The following is an 18,952-nucleotide window of genomic DNA, read 5'->3' as shown; positions in this document are numbered from 1 at the left end:
TGAGAACGAGAGAAAGAAGACAGACACACACTCACATAGTGATCAACAATTTTATCTGTCAGATATATGTGCCTGGCTGTCCGGCTACTGGAAAACCGGTTGTCGCCCTGATTGTGTACAGCGGAGAGTGTTACTTTCCGGCTCACACTTCAGCAAAGAGTGGGCTAGCTTGTGCGGGATGTGCGAGAGCGCGTGCGATTTCGTCAGGGGCCGTGGAACGTGCAGTTAGCAGTCTTGTTGCGCAATTGCCTCTCGGGTAATGTGTTGCAAAAAGGGAAGTAAGTCGAAATACGTGCGTGATTAGTATCAGATCTTCAATTCTTAGTTCGGTGCGCCTGCGAATTGCTGGCCATCTATGGTTTCTTTTGTTGGAGCTTCTGATTCATTTGGTCTTGATCTTAATCGTCTTGCAATGGCATTGCAGCATGACTCAGTCACGAGGGCCAACAGGCCTGAGGCGTATCCCATTACGACGACGAAAAATGCTCCCTGGAGATCAACAACATTGATGGGTCGTTCAGCGCTATGTTCCGCTTCGGTCTGCTCCGTGTTCTTTCGAAGCTGCCACAGGAAATCGTTGAGCCACTTTTCCACGAGCCCCATGAACATGAAATTCTTCATCCTGTCGAAAAAAAAAAAAAGAAAGAAATTGTTGATTCAGAGAAAGGCATACATTACAGAAAGATACCTGAATTTCATCAGTGGTGGCGTCGGTGTTCAGAAACCCACGTCACACACGTGGGTGCATGCAAAATAAAGTGACTATAAATAGTGTTTCTTATGGGAAATAAAGGTCAGCGCATGTCTCAGATTAGCCGCTGGTCGAATGCTATAGTTGAGCTAATAATTTAATGCAAGAAATCTATAAAGGTGGTTTTTGTGAGTATTTGAGTCAAATTTAAAGGCTTTGCTGAGCCCATAATTTACAAATAAATTTTAAAAAGTGCCCTTAGCGACCGCTCGGGCGCCACATCTTTGCGCGCAAACCTCCCCGATGACAACACTAGTATTTTCCGGACAATTACACCTTCTCATTGGACGCTCCCAAGTTACCCAAATTACATGTACGGGGCGTGGTGGGGCCACTTCGCAATGTTTCTTTCTTCTTGCGCGCCGGAGTGAGTTGAGTTGATGGTAGACGAATAGCACCATTTTCGATCGCCCACATGTCAAGTGCTAATGAAGCTAGCTTAATTGCGCTGCAGAGAGGATTGCTCGTGTACATTTTCTAGTTTTAGTAAATTAACTTTACATAGTAGTCTGGTTTTAAGTTAAGGAAACTCAAGAATTTCACTCCGGATTCGAACCCAAAACCGAGCGGTCGCTAGTCAGGCAATTGCTACCGACTAGGTCATGATTACATGTATGAGTGTCTTCGATACAACCGGGGACACATATGTATGTTGCGTGGTGTTTCACGAAAAGTAGTACCTCACTATAATGTATGCTAAGGAGCATGTGTACAAATACAGAAGTTCTAACTGTGACAGTAGGGATTAAGTGAGTAGCAAATTGGATGCATGTTAGCGCTCCTTTGCTTGACGTGCCAATAGCGACCCTTACATGGGGTGGTCACCATGTACACCACTGCCAAAATATAGGTTTGTGGTCTTTAACGTCCCAAAGCAACTCAGGCTATGAGAGACGCCGTAGTGGAGGACTCCGGAAATTTCGATCACCTGGGGTTCTTTAACGTGTACTGACATCGCACAGCACACGGGCGTCTTAAAAAGCGGCCGCCGAGGCCGGGATTCTATCCCGCGTCATTGGGAACTGTAGTCGAGCGTCGTAACTACCGCGCCACCCCGACGGGGTCTGCCCAGATATAGCTGGCACGCGAGTACAGTAAATATTACTTTGCGGTACCTGCGTTACTATTCTAGTTCACTGTACCCGCATCCCGGAATGGTCTTTCTGAGCCCCAGATGCCCACAACCAATAAGTGTCCATCTAATTATTGAAAAATTTATTTTGTCGTTGGTTTAATAACATTCCAAAGCGACTAGGCCGATGAGAGACGCCATAGTGAAGGAGTCTGCCTTCAGTAAGGAGGGTGTCGCGAGCACAGGTGGAAAGGAAAACAAAGAGAGTGACTGGCGGCTTGTATATATCGTGTTATGCAAAGAGGAGAAACCATTCTAAAGGTGTATTTTTTTATCGTTTTATGACACAGATCTGAAACAAGCAATCCCTACACTTTACCAGCGTGTCCGACGTTATCTGACGTAAAACCTGTTCATAGTGAAACGAATGCATCGGTACTTCAAACGTACATACATGCAACATTATTTGCGAAAAAAAAATATATTTTATAACACCTTTCACATCGAGTACAAATATAGTGTTTCTGAACAGCACAGCTCTTTCCGCCGGGAAGCCGCCGCAGCCATAGACGGCGGTCGGGAAAAATATAGTGGACACTAACAGTGGACACTTAAGCTCTGTTTATAAGTGCATGATGGGACAGTTTTAGTGACTCCCGCCTGCAGGCCCCCTTTTTTTTTGCGGTTCTTCGATTGAGTACACGCACTTCCCTGGACACTTATGAAGGCGCCATTGCGTCAATTAGGGAAAAGCTTAAGCTTCTTTTAACTTTAAAAGTAAACAAATATAAATATAAATATGAATAATTTTGTGGTAATTACATTTTATACAAAAAGTGAAAGTTTTGATTACACTGAAAACAAAAAGTAAATGAAATGAACATAAAAACAACAACCAGTAAACGAAACGAAAATGAACCAGAAATTAGAAGGACTCAGTTATGTGGAAGGTCGCCTGACATAGAATTATATGTCACGATAGTGTAGGCACAAATCGATGAATTATTGATTAGGCGAGCAGCGAGAGAAATAGTAAATGAATAAAAGAAAATGTATAGTGGTCGGACTGCGGTAAAGTGACCCTGGCTCGCTAGCCTGCAAGCGAGTAGCAGAGTGTGTACATGAACAAGGATCCACAAGGGGGGTCGAAGAGGGGAGCCATTAGGATCATCTTTAGCCTACACCAGTAAAGTAACAAATCTGCAATACCTCGAATGTTTTCTGTCTCCCACTTTTCTTTAGGCAGATCAAGCAAAAGATAATACTGAAAAGGAGGCTTACATATGCTGCGCTGAGCAGTACTTCAGAAAGCCTAAAATTAATTCTTTAGAGATATAAAGTGCCGGATTTCGAAGTATTTTCGATATATAAGGAATTTCGAAGAGTTCTGATGGTTATCTATATAGTTTCGCATGGTGGTGAACACGTGCGTTTTTTAATAATAATAAGGGGTTCACAGGAAGGGAAAGGCGCAGTATCTGTCACACTTGTAGCTGTGGACACCTGAACCGCGCCGTAAGGGAAGGGAGGAAGGTGGGAGTGAAAGTGGAAAGAGAGAAAGAGGAGCCGTAGTGGAGGGCTTCGGAGTAATTTCGACCACCTGGGGATCTTTAACGTGCGCTGACATCGCACAGCACACGGACGCCTCTTCGTTTCGCGTCCGTGTGCTGTGCGATGTCAGCGCACTGTGCAAGTGTTTCGAGACAAGGAGGCACATGATGCTCTTCATCCAATCCCACAAGCTGGAATTCACAGCTGCTCCCAAAATTCGGGATTCAACACTGCACCGTGCCCCGCCGGGGTGGTGCAGTGGTAAGACGCCCGACTACTGTGCCGGAGTACCCAGGTTCGAACCCGACCGCCGCGGCTGTGTTTCGATTGAGGCGAAACGAAGAGGCGTCCGAGTGCTGTGCGATGTCAGCGCACGTTAAAGATCCCCAGGTGGTCGAAATTACTCCGTAGGCCTCCACTACGGCTCCTCTTTCTCTCTCTTTCGACTTTCACTCCCACTTTCCTTCCTTACCTTACGGTGCGGTTCAGGTGTCCACAGAAACAAGTGTGACAGATACTGCTCCTTTCCTTTCCCGTGAACCAATTATTATTACTATTAACGCAGCACCGGCTTTATAGGTATGCATTAAAAAGCCCGAACTAATGACCGCGAAGTAATATAATTATTGGGATCGGCTTTGCAGAGAACGCAGCCCTGAAATGTGAGTGGAGGGAAAAGAACACACATGATGCACATGATGCACATGATACAGGGGCTTGTTCATCACCCGTAGCTGAAGGTGGCGACGTGGGGCGACCCCTTCGGGAAGGTGTACACGGCCATGGCGTGGTAGAAGGCGTCCCGCGAAACCAGCAGGCGGCCCGCGGTGCGAGCTTCTTCCACCTTGAGCACGGTCTCCGGGAACATATAGGCGTAACGGGAGCGCAGACAGCGCTTGTAGCCCTCGTGCTCCGTCGGCACCAGGGTACGCCCGGGGTGCTCCAACATCTGGCGACCGATATCGCGCATGATGCCTGTCTTGGCGCTCTGCGTGGCCCAGTTCAATGAATTCGTTAATAATACATTAAAGAGAGAGAGAGAATAAAATTTATCTATGTAAAGTAATCATGCGGGTGCACGGTTCACTCAAGTCCGGAAAACCATTGTCATATATACGGCCCTCCAGGCCTGCCCGATAAGCTGAAGCTGAAGGGGGCGGCTTTCTGTGAGCAATATTCGTCCCTCACTGCTCATGACTAAGTTCCTAACTTGCATGTTCTGCGTTGTTTGGGAAAGTTCCAAACCATATGGAGAATGTTTGAAATCTCTCCGCAGGTTGGACATGCATTTGTGGTGTATTGCGCGTGCCAAATCTTATTGCGTCGAGCTAGGCTTGGTTATGTGCGGGCTGCTGTTGTTATTGCGACTGATAGAAAGAAGGAAAGAAAATGCACTGGTCTGCTATTGGCTATGTAGCTGTCACCTCCGCTGCCTCGTGCGGACAGATTAGAAAATAGAGAATAAAGAAAAAGAAGAGAGAGAAAAACGCGCGTCGCAACAGCCGTCCCTGCACTCGTGCTGGTTTGCATGTTTCGGATTGAATTACTTTTATTTTCTGGAAACGCCCTCAATAGAGTAACTAGCTCCTCTCTAATTTTGACTTCATTTGCGCCCTCCACCAAGCCGTTAGCTTTATTCGAAAGTAGAATATTTGAAATTCCCACGCGAGGTCAGATGTATGTTTCGAATGCTGTTAAGAGCGCGCATCACAACCACGTGACCTCGAGCGGGAATTTCAAATATTATACTTTCGAATAAAGCTAACGGCTTCTGATACATCCCGGACTAAACAGAAGGATCTATCCACCACCAGATAGATTCCTAATACCCCCAAAATGCAGGGCCTGGAGAAAAATTCAGACCAATCGTTTCTTTCCTCATATGACTCTGCATAATGAGATGACAGGGGACCCAGAGGCTTGCAATCTCTGCAACGTACCTCTGAGTAAAACTCATCTAATCTGGCAATGCCCCGATTCTCCGGGAGCTAAAGAAACTGATCCCCTTGATCAAATTACCTGGGAGTCCTACATCCGCAGCCCAAATGCGGATGAACAAAAGATCGTCATACGCCTGGCGGAGGAGGCTTACTCCAAGACCTTTTCTGCGGCCGCGGCGCAGGAGAGTCGGCAAGGAGACCTTCCCCCTGGCTGAGCCCCTGCCCCGAGGTCCATGTCGGTGTAAATAAAGTCTTCTCACTCACTCACTCACTCACTCACTCACTCACTCACTCACTCACTCACTCACTCACTCACTCACTCACTCACTCACTCACTCACTCACTCACTCACTCACTCACTCACTCACTCACTCACTCACTCACTCACTCACTCACTCACTCACTCACGCTAACGGCTTGGTGGAGGACGCAAACGAAGTCAAAATTGGCGAGGAGGTTGCTCTAATGAGGGCATTTTCAAAAATAAAAGTAATTCAATAAAACAAACTTTTTCGTCATTAGGGTACGAATCAACGCCTTATGCCAGGCTGCGCGAAGCACGCAATTCACGAAGATTGTTCGTTCGAACGCGTTAGAGGGGCACCCAATTAATTCCGTGTAGTGCGCATGACTTACCAACTTTTGTTTGCAAAATGTACTGATGTTAGAGCACTAATACTTTTAAAATGTTCAATAATGTATATAAGATAAAGATGCAATCACGTATACTTTTAAAGCGACGCTGGAGCGGCCTCCTCATTTTTGTTCATTCTGTATGGTAGCACGTTCTTTCTGCAGAGTCCTTATAAGCAGAAAAGCTACGTTATTACCAAAACATAGCATCTGTTAGTTTGTGTGCATAGCTCTAAAACAAGTGTCGATATTCGTGTGACGCATCCATGCGACGTTCGACAGTGGTGCAAAAACGTAGCACGAAAATCTGTGAACGCCCGTCCAGTTTTAACTAAACATTTAAACCAACCTTGCCCGACTGAAGAAAGATGAGGTGACTGATAAGCAGTCGACAGTAATCAGTTTTGTTGGGATTGCTACCTACTAACTATTTTCTCCTGATTAAGCACTTGAAAAAGAAGAAAAACCACAGACATGGGTTACCGTGTTCACAACGACTTGGTTTAAATGTCATTTTCCAAGGTTATAGGTACCCTGAAAATGTGATTAAAGAAAACAATGTGCAAGATCGGAGCGTCTAACGGTCATTGAAAGTATGCATAGTAAGTCTAATGTATTCGTATACAACGCGAGTGTGTCTCCATGTTTTCTCTTAAGAAATGTTATAATAAAGTGTAATAAGCGGAAGGTCTTAAAAGGTATTGCCTCGGGTTGTGGACGTTTGGACGCAATAAAGACGTCACTGGGATGTTTGTGGTTTGCTGGGATGCGGCAGTCTCACGGCACTAAGAAATCGTCGATACCACGCTCTGCCTGAAAAAGGTATGCGTCCTTCGTTCGCTGTTACCGAAGCGGTTGCAGCAGGCACACGGCGGGTTTAACGAAAACATCAACGACCACTGTGAGCGAAACCCGATAGTCATCTCGTGGCCCCGAGAAGGGAGGCTGCATTCGTCGAACAAGGCTACTGCACCCGAGACCTCGTAATCGTGCTGCGCTCCTGACTATAATTTCGTCAGTTCCGTGCAGTACATTTAGAATCAACGAGTCCAGAGTAGCCGCTTGATTGATTGATTTATAGGAAGGGAAAGGCGCAGTAACTGTCTCACTTGTTTTCTGTGGACGCCTCAACCGCGCCGTAAGGGAAGGGAAGAAGGTGGGAATGAAATTGGGAAGAGAGAAAGAGGAACCGTAGTGGAGGCTATGGAGTAATTTCGACCACCTGGGGATCTTTAACGTGCGCTGACATCGCACAGCACACGGACGCCTCTTCGTTTCGCCTCCATCGAAACGCAGCCTCCGAGGTCGGGTTCGAGCCCGGGTACTCCGGCACAGTAGTCGGGTGAGAGTAGCCGCGAAAAAAAAAGCTGATTTATTTATAGGAAGGGAAAGGCGCGGTAACTGTCTCACTTGTTTTTCTGTGGACACCGCAACCGCGCCGTAAGGAAAGGGAGGAAGATGGGAGTGAAAGTGGAAAGAGGAGCCGTAGTGGAGGGCTACGGAGTAATTTCGACCACCTGGAGATCTTTGACGTGCGCTGACATCGCACAGCACACCACGCCTCTTCGTTTCGCCTCCACCGAAACGCAGCCGCCGAGGTCGGGTTCGAACCCGGGTACTCCGGCACAGTAGTCGGGCGTCTTACCACTGCACCACCCCGGCGGGGCGAGAGTAGCCGCGAATCCTTTTCAGGGTTGATGAGAAGAGGGAGAGGGTGGCAGGGGTGGTGAAGGAAGTGCATTACAGTATTGATAACATTGAAACAGCTGCCTTATTTTAAACAGGCGATTATTAGTTATCTGTTACTGTTCGTGCTGCTTAGCTGCATAGTGGCATCCAAACGGACAGTCACACATACGCACTGCACCTCTATTCGCGTCGAGGACGTTTAACAGTGGGAAGAGGCCTAAGCACACGCAATCATGACAAACTATTGCCGTCTGCGCTAGTAGCGTACACATCTAGCGCCAGCATCTCAGAGCAGCGAGCAGGCTATCGTCACCACATACGTGTACAGGGTCGCTCAGAGACAGCTACTAATAGTAGTACATCTTGGTTGGTTGGTTGGTTCATGGGAAGGGAAAGGCGCAGTATCTGTCACACTTGCTCTGTGGACACCTGAACCGCGCCATAAGGGAAGGGATGAAGGTGGGAGTGAAAGTGGATAGAGAGAAAGGGGGACCGTAGTGGAGGGCAACGGAGTAATTTCGACCACCTGGGGATCTTTAACGTGCGCTGACATCGCACAGCACACGGACGCCACTTCGTTTCGCCTCCATCGAAACGCAGCCGCCGAGGCCGGGATTCGATCCCGGGAACTCCGGCACAGTAGTCGGGCGTCTTACCATAGTACATCTTGACTATTCGTGTTAACGAGCAGCAGCTGAACCGCGTGTTAATTGGATCTGTTACTTCAGTTCCAGCCGCCAAGGAAGGTACGCAGGCCTGGCATGCATTAACGATGTGATTCATTAATAAGCTATACCCCGCAGGGGTGGCGCAGTGGTTACGGCGCTCGACTACTGTGCCCAAGTCTGCGGGATCGAATTCCGGTCTCGGCGGCCGCTTTTCGATGGAAGCGAAAAGCAAAGGCGCTCGTGTGCTGTGCGATGTCAGTGCACGTTAAAGAACCCCAGGTGGTCGGAATTTCCGGAGTCCTCCACTGCGACGTCTCTCATAGCCCGAGTAGCTTTGGGACGTTCATCACCATCATCAGCCTGACTATACCCACTGCAGGGCGAAGGCCTCTCCCATATTTCTCCACCTTACCCGGTTCTGTGCTAGCTACATCCGCTTGACCCCCGCGAATTTCTTAACCTCATCCGCCCACCTAACTTTCTGCCGCCCCTTGCTACGCTTTCCTTCTCTTGGAATCCAGTTTGTTACCCTAAGTGACCATCGGTTATCCTCTCTTCGCACTACATGTCCTGCCCATGTTCATTTCTTCTTCATAATTTCCACTAGAATTTCCACTTAATTTCCACGTTTGGGACGTTAAACCCTACAAAACAAACCGAACCATTGATAAGCTGAAAATGTGCGCAGTGAATTGGCGCTAAGCATGCTCCATTGATGTGTGTCGCACCCCCAAGTCGCCCGCACACTACTGCACTCAACAGAGAGACGTTAAATCGAGCGCCTCGTCGCACGTAGTGCGCCTTGCATCATTCCTGCGACCTCGGAGGTTTCCGCTATCGCACAAGCCCCACTATACGTTTACTAAGCGATGGTGCGTGCGATTTAAAGTGCCGTTCGCCTTCGCCGGCCATGCACGGCCAAACCGATCACTCGTGTGCTAGGCGCTTCGTGGAGGCCGGTTGTAATTGTTCGTGGTAGAAGTGGCGGCAGTGCCCTTTCTTCTGTCTACAGTAGGAAGCGCGTGTTACAGGTGCACCTCGCTCTTTGCGGCCCGTGAGAGCGTCCGCAACGTCGCTACGTTTACACGTCTGTATGCGCGGGTTTGGCGTTAAAGAGGAGCGCCTCCGCTGTGTGACTCAAGGCGACATGCGGCGCAAGGAAAGTGCTTTCAAATGACGCGACAGCGACTTTGCACGGAGCCCGGCGGCTGGTAGCTACTCGCGCTGCTGCAAGTGTGACGTTGGTAGTCGCAGGCGGAGCTGACGTTATGGCCTGCGCCACAGCTCGTACAGGAATGTAGAATACGAAGAAAGGGGAAGCGCAGGTACGGTTTCGCTCGAAGTACGTCACATCGCGCCGTGAGAAAACTGTTGAAAATGGGGAGGAGTCCAGAGAGGGAGAGGGAGAGAGAAAGAACTACGAAAATGCAAATGATTTACAAGGAAGGAAAGGCGTTACTGTCTCGCTCAGGGTGGGTAACCGTGCCGCGCCGAGAAGGAAGTAACTAAAGAAAGAAAGTCAGTCGTAGAGGAGGCCTCGGGACATTATTTGTAATCTGAATCTTTATAAGTGCGCTGACGTCGCTCAGTACACGGGAGGTGTCTGCACGGCTGACGAAATTAGGTAACTGCAGAGAAACCCCGCCGCGGTGGTGCGGTGGTTAATATGCCCGACTATACTGTGCCAAAGTGCCCGGGTTCGAGCTCGACCGGCGGCGGCTGCATTTCGATGGAGGCGAAACGAATAGGCGTCCGTACGAGTGCTGTGCGATGTCACTGCACGTTAAAGATCCCCAAGTGGTCGAAATGGCTCCTCAGCCCTCCACTACGGCTTCTCTCTCTCTTTTCCCACTCATTCTCCCACCTTCTTCCCGTTCCCTAACGGCGTGGTTCAGGTGTCCACAGAAACAAGTATGATAGACACTGCGCCTTTCCCTTCGGCAATCAATTGTTATTATTAATGCGAAAACATTACTTCGCTATGTTCACAGATTTCTGTCCGCATACCGTGTCCGCAGACCGTGTCCGCAGAACGTGTACGCAAAATCGTGTTCGCAGAAAATGTAACTGAGAGGTGGTTGAGGTTAATGAGTGGTGTCGATCGATAGAGAGTGACGTAATGTTGTTGCCGAAAAAATAATTAGTCCAAAAAGTTAATTAGGTAGTTAATTAGAATAACTGCTTCACAGGAAAGGGAAGACGCAGTATTTGCCACACTTGTTTTGTGGACACCTGAACGCGCGTAAGGGAAGGGAGGAAGGTGGGAGTGAAAGCGGAAGGAGAGAAAGGGGTTCCGTAGTGGATATGACGTCAAGGATGTGACATCGCGCAACCGGAAGTAAAGCCGAAAAAAAGGCGTAGGAAAGGATAGGTGCGCAATTGAAAGTACCAAAGACTAAAATGGGCAAACAAGAAGTGAATTAATAAGCAACTAGAAGCAAGCTTCCGTGCTTTCGCATTACTAGATTCTGCAGTGCTCTGTAATTTTATTATTATTATTATTATTATTATTATTATTATTATTATTATTATTATTATTATTATTATTATTATTAATTGGAGAGAAAGACAGAGAAATGAGAGAGGCGAGAGTGAACTTCTGTGGTTCTTCTGTTGTTGAAGACTACACAAGGCATGCATTCTTCGTTTACATGTGCTATAGGAGATTCCCCTGATGGGGCTGGGGCAGGCAGGTCACCGCCGCTTGCGGCGGGAGCTGGCCTGCCACCGAATTTTTATTTGTTGTAGGCCGTCATTGCCCCCGCCACCGCTTCGGTGGTGGACGGCGGCTGTTGTTGTTGTTGTTGTTGTTCTCCTCTAATTTGATGGCACATACCCACACAGGGGGATCGGCCAAGAATTGGGGTGCAGAGATATTAGATTTTGAGATGTATAACTACATCGCAAAAATAAATATAAATAAATGCTAGGGAATGGAGAAGGAAATGTAAATATGAAAAACCAAAATAAAAAAGAGTAAATACCAACGCACGCAGTAGGAGAATAGTAAGATTTATATGTACAGATTAAAACTTCAAAGCATATTAGCAAGGTAAACGTTTTGTTTCTATTAAGAAGTTTTGAATGGCGTTAAAAACAGGCCTGTGGCTGTACCCAAGCATGGTGGCACCGAACGATAATAAAATTTGGCTGCTCAAATTAAGACCCAGCTGTTGTAACGGCTTCTCTAAATACCATATAAAAAGCTGCGCTAATAAGACACGGACGAAGGAAAGGTAGGACGCACACAAACGCAGTACGTGTGCGTCCTTCTTTCCTTCGTCCGTGTCTTATTAGCGCAGCTTTTTATTGCATTGAACTATGAACCAACTAGCCCGACAAATTTTACTCTAAATACCGTTTTCTCATCATGGTAAAACGGCGGCAAAATATCAAGAAATGATCTATTGTTTCAGGTTCCCCGCAGAATGCGCAGACAGGAGAAAGCGCCAAACCAGACCTGTGCATATAGAAATTTAGGGGCGGAATACGACAGCGTAGCCTGGTTAGAGAGACCTCAGTCTGCCTTGATTGACATGATTTCCTATTCCAGGAATACTTGAGATGCAGGTAGTCATCCGATGATAAAACAGATCCAGACTGCGTGCTCAATAAGGCACGCCTCCGAAATCGTGCTGCTGTTATGTACGCTGTTGCCGAGAGGTTGGGCAATACAGGGCCATTCAGAGATTCTTCAGCTAGTCTGTCAGCAACGTCATTGGCTGTCACATTACTGTGTCCTGGTATCCACACTATATGTATGAGGCACAAATGTGAGGGGAGCAATGAAAGAAAGGTGTTTAAAATTGGCGAATCCATATTCGAAGAAAGCGACAAGCACAAGGAATAAGAGTCTGTAATTACAGCCACTGTTGAGTATGGTGGGTCTAGTTAGCGCAGAGCAAGCACCACCGCCAGCAACTCCGCCTGGAAAATTGAGTAAAATCCGGAAGACGGACTGAAAAAGCCCAGTCTAAAAGCGGACAGTATATTCCAACGCCGGCTTTTTCATTAAATTGAGAAGCATCCGTTGCTATCATTATGCTAACGGGAAGACTTTGTAAATGATCTTCTAATAATCCATTTAAAATGTGAGGTCATAAGTGTTTTGCATTATTTGGGAAAATGTCATCATAGACAATTTGAACCGATGATGCACTTACTTTTGTAGGAAGGGTGTTAGAAAGGACTACGTGCAAAGGTTGTAACAGATTTTGCACTAGAATTACATGCGGGGTATGAAACCGAGGCCATCGGACTCCTAAAAAGGAGCCTGGCTCGCAACAAAAAATTGATAGGGAGCGGTGGAATTGTGATTCATATATTTTTAGATACGTCTGGACAGTCAAGAATTGTAATTTAGTTAACTACGGTGGTATTCGGGCTTCAATTTATAATACATTGTTAGCCACAAATTTGGGGAGCCCAAGGCATAATCTAAGCGCTTCCCGCTCTAAAAGAACAAGCGGACGAATTTTGTAAGCAGGTGAACCAGAAAATAACAGAGATCCAAATTCTATAATTGGGCGGACATACATAACATAAATCATTAAAAGTGCGTCTCGCCGCATCCCAGACCTTGGATTGCTTAACCTGCGCAACATACCCACAGCACGCGCCCCCTTCGCTGCAACATGTTCAATGTGATCCCTCCATGCCAGATGGTCATCGTAAATCAGCCCTAGATATTTCAAAGACTTAACTTGAGGAATCATTTCCTGCTTAAATGTTAGAGAAAGATTTACCGGATCCTGAATTTGAAAAAACAAGGAAAGCGCACTTTTTAACGTTTAATGTAAATCTTAAGTCACATAACCAATTTTGAAGGGAGCTTAGGTACGATTGCAGGCGCCTTTGAGGGATTGAATGTCAGGTGCAGCCGTAAAGAATGTGATGTTATCCGCATAGACATACGTGCGAACATCTTGATGAGTGGGAATTGAATTCATTAAAATGTTAAAGAGCACGGGTGAGAGAACTGCCCCTTGAGGGACACCTCTGGTTTGTTGACATCTGCCAGAATGCACTCCATTCAATGAACAGTAAAATTGTTTGTTTTGTAGGAATGTAGATATCCGCTCAATTAAATATTGTGGAAAACATAGAGTTTTTAATCTGTGCAATAAAATTCGGGGCTCTACACTATCATAAGCCTTCTCTATATCGAGAGTCACCAATGCAGCATGCATTTTTTTGCGCCGCGCAAGAAGAATTCGACTCTCAAGGTTGGTATGTGCATTCCATATTGAACATTTTGCGTGAAATCCGATTTGACAGGGACTAAGAATATGTTTTTGTTCCACAAACTCGGTAACCCGTTGGAGTACGACCTTGTCAATTAATTTTACCAAGTTTGATGTTAAAGATATTAGTCTGATATTGTCCAAAGTATAGCCACCACCATTAGGTTTCCGTAAAGAATCACTTTGGCTAGTGTCCATTCACCAGGTATCCAAGAATGAATTATTTAGTAATTTACCAATTCTAACAAGGAATTTGGAGACACCTCAAAGAGGATCTTTAACATTTTTGACGTTACTCCATCAGGGCCAGGCGTAGCAGCTGGCAATGTCACTACAATCGAAGAAAGCTGAGAAAATGTAATTTTAGGGACATCCTCAACCGTATATACTGGGCCTACAAACATAGGGGATTTGGGAAGTGTTGACAAAAAACGCTTTTCTAAACCTTTAGCGATGTTTTCTACTGTTTTAAGAGCTTCTTTAGGAGTCGAAACACATGAGGGTAAATTTTCTGATACAGGAATCTTTTTCCGTGATTTTAAAAACCTGAAAAGTGCACGTCGGTTATTAGATTGTGAAAGGTAATTGAAATGCTCAGTATCATAATTATCTTTCGCTTGTGCGACTGTGCGTTTAAATGCAGCTGCAAAAAATTTATAATCATGCCAATTTTTGGGGCACTGGTTGTGAAGGAGATTCTTCCATGCAGCCTTTCTTCTTCTATAATCACGCGAACAATCTGCATTCCACCATTTTGTTGATGTATTGCCTTTAGATGCACGTACTAAGAATTCACACTTCTTACGACAGGATGCAATAGCCTGGCATAATGTATGCGATTTTAACTCTTCCGTAGCCTCAACCACTGACTCAAGAGACGAAATCAAAAATGAGTGAAACTGGTTATAATTAACGTATGATCTCAACTGAGATGTCGGCGGAGTTAAGCGGCAGTTAACCTAAAAAAAAATAGGTATATGGTCGCTAGAGGTTCCACAATCAACTGTCGACCAATTTAGTATAGAAACACTAGTGCTGGAAAAAGTTAAATCTATCACAGATTGACTGTGACCACGTACAAAAGTTGGCAAGCCAGAATTCATGCAGTTAAGGTTATTGTCTGAAAGCCAATCCCACAGACGCTTGCCACAGGGATCCGTCTTGTAACCCCACGAAACATTGTGCGAATTAAAATCTCCAGCCAAAATAACCGAATTTTGACAATTAACTAGTATGTGGTCTAGAGATCTGGTGTCCTGAACACCATGAGGGAAATAAACATTCGCTAATGCAAACGGACTGAACCTTGGAATTTCAAAATCTAAAGCCAATAATTCAGAATCTAAAGTAGAATATTGAAAAGAAATCTTAGCCCTATGACAAAATTTTGAAGAAACTAGAATTAGTAACCCACCACCTCTTGACTGCCGATCTTGTCGGAATGATCGATAATTTTGTAAGTGAAAATGTTTTTCAGTTGTAAGCCAAGTTTCTTGCAAAACAATTATGACTGGATTCTGTTTTAAAGAAAGATAAACTAAATTTGTAGTAGCTGAAAGAAGAGATCTACAGTTCCACTGAAGAAATTTTAACGTTCCTATGGTTATGTAATCCGGGTAGCAGCAACAGCCTGCCCCAAAATGTTTTCCTTTGGTTTAGAGCCTAGCTGTTGCTTTTTTGATTTTGTCTGTGGGCGAGGTGATGACGGGTTTGACAACGGGGATCCACTGCGTTTTAGAATTCGCGTATCTGTCTCTCCCATATCTTCATCATGAGCCTCGTCTGACTTGTCGGAATTTTGCATAGGTGATGCTGAAAGAGACACATTTTGCGAGCAAGATATTGCAGCTAGTGAGTGCTGCACTGATAGTGAATGCCCAGGTGCCGTAGGAAAAACCATAGCAGTTTGCAAAGCCTGAGAAATGTGAGCTGCCAGAACGTTGGATATGCATTATGTGACTGTTGTCACAATCCTATCCACCATTTTGGTCATGGTTGCTTCCACAGCATTTATTATGGTTTTAGACATCTTGGAATCTAATGATGCTCCTGAACGGGCTGACACACCTGAATACCCATGAGCTCTCTCTTTAATTTCTTGAATTGCCTCACGCCTCGAGCAACGTTTGCGGTCAATAATCTCCAGAATTTGCATTTTATGCGCTCTAGAAGGACATTCCAAAGAATTTGCTGAATGAAGTCCGCCGCAAAGACAACATTTGACATTTTGATCAGAGCATAAGTGTGCTTTATGGGCATCGCCGCATTTGTAACACCGCAACGTGGATTTGCAACCGCCAGCAGTATGGCCATAACGCCAGCAGTTGTTTGCACTGCAGAGGCTTTGATGGTAGGGGGTCTACTCTGAATATTAAAGGCCACGCTTTAATCTCCGATGGACAGACTGTGCCTGCAAATGTAGCACTAACCGATTCTGTCGGCACACGAACATTATTGACCTCCCGGCTACAGCGATAGACCGCAACAACGCCTGCCGCGGAAAGAAGGTCAAGGGTTTCTTCTGGACTTAATAAGGAATCTACACCTCGGACTAGACCTTTTGTGCAGGCCAGGTGCGAAGGGATAAAACAGCTTACCTGATGAGAGGCAAAAGTAGAGCATTTTAGCAGGTCCTTTATACATGACAGGTCTGGTGAACGGCAAAGAATCCCGCCGCGACCAAATTGGCGCACCTCGGCTATTCTTTCGTAGAAGGAAGTGGTTTCCTGAAGGGCAGCTCGAACAGCTCCTGGGTTGTTCATTTTAATGGTGCCGCCATCCTTAGGAACGAGCGCCACATGGATGTTGCGGACACCGGAGCTATAGAGCCAGTAGCAGGCCCATGCATTTTCTTTTCCTTCTTCCTACAGCCACAACAACAACAACAACAACAACATGTGCCATGGGCTGAATTTACCAAGTGTTTCAAGTCAGCTTTTTCCACGCCTCTTCCCTTGTAAGTTATTGAAATAAATGAAATGAAATGAAAATTAATTCCGGCCGCGATATTTGAATATAGGATTTTAGAGATATGAAGACGGCTTCTGCGGCAAAATTGTACTAGTCACTGGCTGACGTCAGAAAACAGGGGAGTAATGTTAAACCGTAAGCTGGTCTAATAATTTTAGTTAATTCGTTTTTAAGTATTGCGGATAGGAGTCGAGTTGCAATTAGGGTTTTGTAGCAAGCCGTTATTAAAGCCGTATCAAGTTTGCTACTGCTAGCGGGTCGTTCCTTTGGAACGAGAAGACTGAGAGTGTTTCGAGGGCTTTTGTCCGCTTACCAACAAGAATGGGCGGTTTCGAATCCCAGACTGAAATAATGTGCCGCGTGTTGGCCCTAAAAGCCACTCGGGACGTCATCGCGGATGTAGCATACCGTGGCAAAGAACTTATTGAGTATCAGATGGGAACCTCTCGTCGTCTGTTTGGAATGGCGGTGTGCACGGGTCCGACCGCTGAGAGACCATCAATGTTTTACATCTACATTGTGAAGTCGCTGACCCTACTGCAAAACACATTGCCAAACTTTGACTTTAAGAAATGACCCCCACAGACATATGTGAATGCGTGGAAATTACGTAAATGTTTGGACGACGATCAGCGCCAGAAAGGTTTATTGAGGAAAACGGAGGCCGATGATTACTGCTTCTCTCCCAGCTGATGTCCGCGATTTCATTTGGTTAAAAGAATGACAGGCTCTACCAACAGCCGTGCGTCGTGGAGCGTAGCACCCTCCGCCGCATGTCCGCAGTGCGGTTAAACAGAAACTTTAAATCATGTTTTGTATGAATGTTGTGTAGTGCGCACGTTCTGGCGCCTAGTGACGCGCATGCTTCATGCCAGAATGCAGTGGCTGGCTCGCCACAGGGACAATTTCCTAGAACCTATTATGTGCATAGGCATGTCTGTACTTTGGAAGAGGAGGGGCTTGGCTGTTTCGCGGGGACGCCCGTAAAGGGCCATGCTTCCAATGCTGTATATGATAACAACAATGAAGAACTGTCAAGACTGCTGGGGGAAGAAGAATTCCTCCGACGATTTTCTATAAGATTTATTCTTGTCGCGAACGGCAGAGTGACCGCGCCTATCCTTCTGCACTAGGAAGGGAGGCAAGTGTTTTCGACCGGCATGATGCCTGAATCCCTGACTAAGAAGGCTACACAAGTGTTATTGTTGCAAAGAACCTGTATGAGATACATATTTAGTGTATGTACATGACTGAGTGTTTGTCAGACCAATACGTGTCCCAGAAAAATGTTCTTTAGTTTTGTAGAATAATATGAAAAATAAGATTCTCTTAAACGGTATTAAAATTTCAGAAACGCGGTTGTCTTCGGCGCGTTTGGCTATCTGGCGCTGGAACATGTGCGCTCTCTAAAAATACGCGCTCTAAGCTCGGCCTCCCGCAATGTCAATCAATGGTGAAAATGTCTCGACACCTCTATTTTTCCCGCCCCCATCTCCTCTCTCTCTCTTTCTTGTCCTCTCGCCTGCTTGCTGCTCCATACCACGTGAGGCGGGGAATGGGACGTGGCCTTTGCAGTGCCTGATGGGCAGTGCTTAAAGCGCGGGTTTTACAAAAGTGTGCGTCTTGATGCGAAGTAGTTAAAAGTTTGTTGAGCCGCAGCACAGAGGGTGATCTTGCTTCAGAAATGTTGTTTCGAAATGGCCGGCTCAATCTCCGATTGCAGCTAAATGTCCAAATGTAATGGTTAAAAAGTAATCATAAGATTAGTTAACCAGCTTACTATTTGAAACCATCCTTCATTTTCTGACCTCTGTCAACACTGGTACGACTTTGCCGCAGAAGTTTCTTTATATATAAGAAATCTTATGTTTAAAAATTAATGGTGACTTCCTTGAAAGACATGGTATACAGTTTTAAAGACGTTCTTAGGTTAAAACGTTCTGCACATCTCTAGTGGTTCTAAAGCTTAATGACCAATTTTGATTAACATCGTTTGGTAAGTAGGAAGTTGAGGAGGCTTCTGCTTAAGGCGGTCGCGATTACTCCGTTTGGTCTGCATACCCGAGATATGCGTCTATTTGTTTGCACACCAGGTCACGCTACATCTACTGTCCTGCGCTGCCCGGAGCAGAGAGAGAGAGAGAGAGAGAGAGAGAGAGAGAGAGAGAGAGAGAGAGAGAGAAATGGAAAGAAAGGGAAGGCGGAAATTTGCGTGAGCTGTCTTCCAAGGTCTCGCGTGTCCACTGCGCGCAAATTCAAATTGTTCCTTTCTCGGCGACCTGCTTAGACGTTGTTTCCTGTCATTCTTCTCGGCGGCCTGCTTACGTTACACATGTGCCGTGCAAAAATGTTGACACGGTTCCGACGTCGCTCGAAGACAGTCTAATCAAAAAGGTTGTGGAAGAAGGGTGGGGGGGTGGGGGGGGAGGGGGGCT

The 18,952-nt window shown here is 46.0% G+C and overlaps 1 protein-coding gene across 1 annotated transcript in view; it reads right to left on the bottom strand.

Moving 5' to 3' along the window:
- Positions 1–15: 15 nt before the first annotated feature.
- LOC146208206 (putative glutamate receptor) overlaps positions 16–18,952 on the bottom strand; it is a 44,886-nt gene continuing 25,949 nt past the window's right edge. Inside the window, exons 5-6 of the mRNA XM_084591882.1 lie at positions 4,103–4,362; positions 16–622 (exon numbers count right to left, since the gene is read on the bottom strand). Of these exons, the coding sequence (XP_084448008.1) occupies positions 322–622; positions 4,103–4,362 (561 nt within the window). The 3' untranslated portion in view covers positions 16–321. The remainder of the gene's footprint in view (positions 623–4,102; positions 4,363–18,952) is intronic.

This window comes from Amblyomma maculatum, chromosome 1, assembly GCF_055883805.1.
Source record: "Amblyomma maculatum isolate TAMU_Amacu chromosome 1, ASM5588380v1, whole genome shotgun sequence".
NCBI classification, from domain to species: Eukaryota; Metazoa; Arthropoda; class Arachnida; order Ixodida; family Ixodidae; genus Amblyomma; species Amblyomma maculatum.
This window is presented reverse-complemented; position numbering and strand designations above follow the sequence as displayed.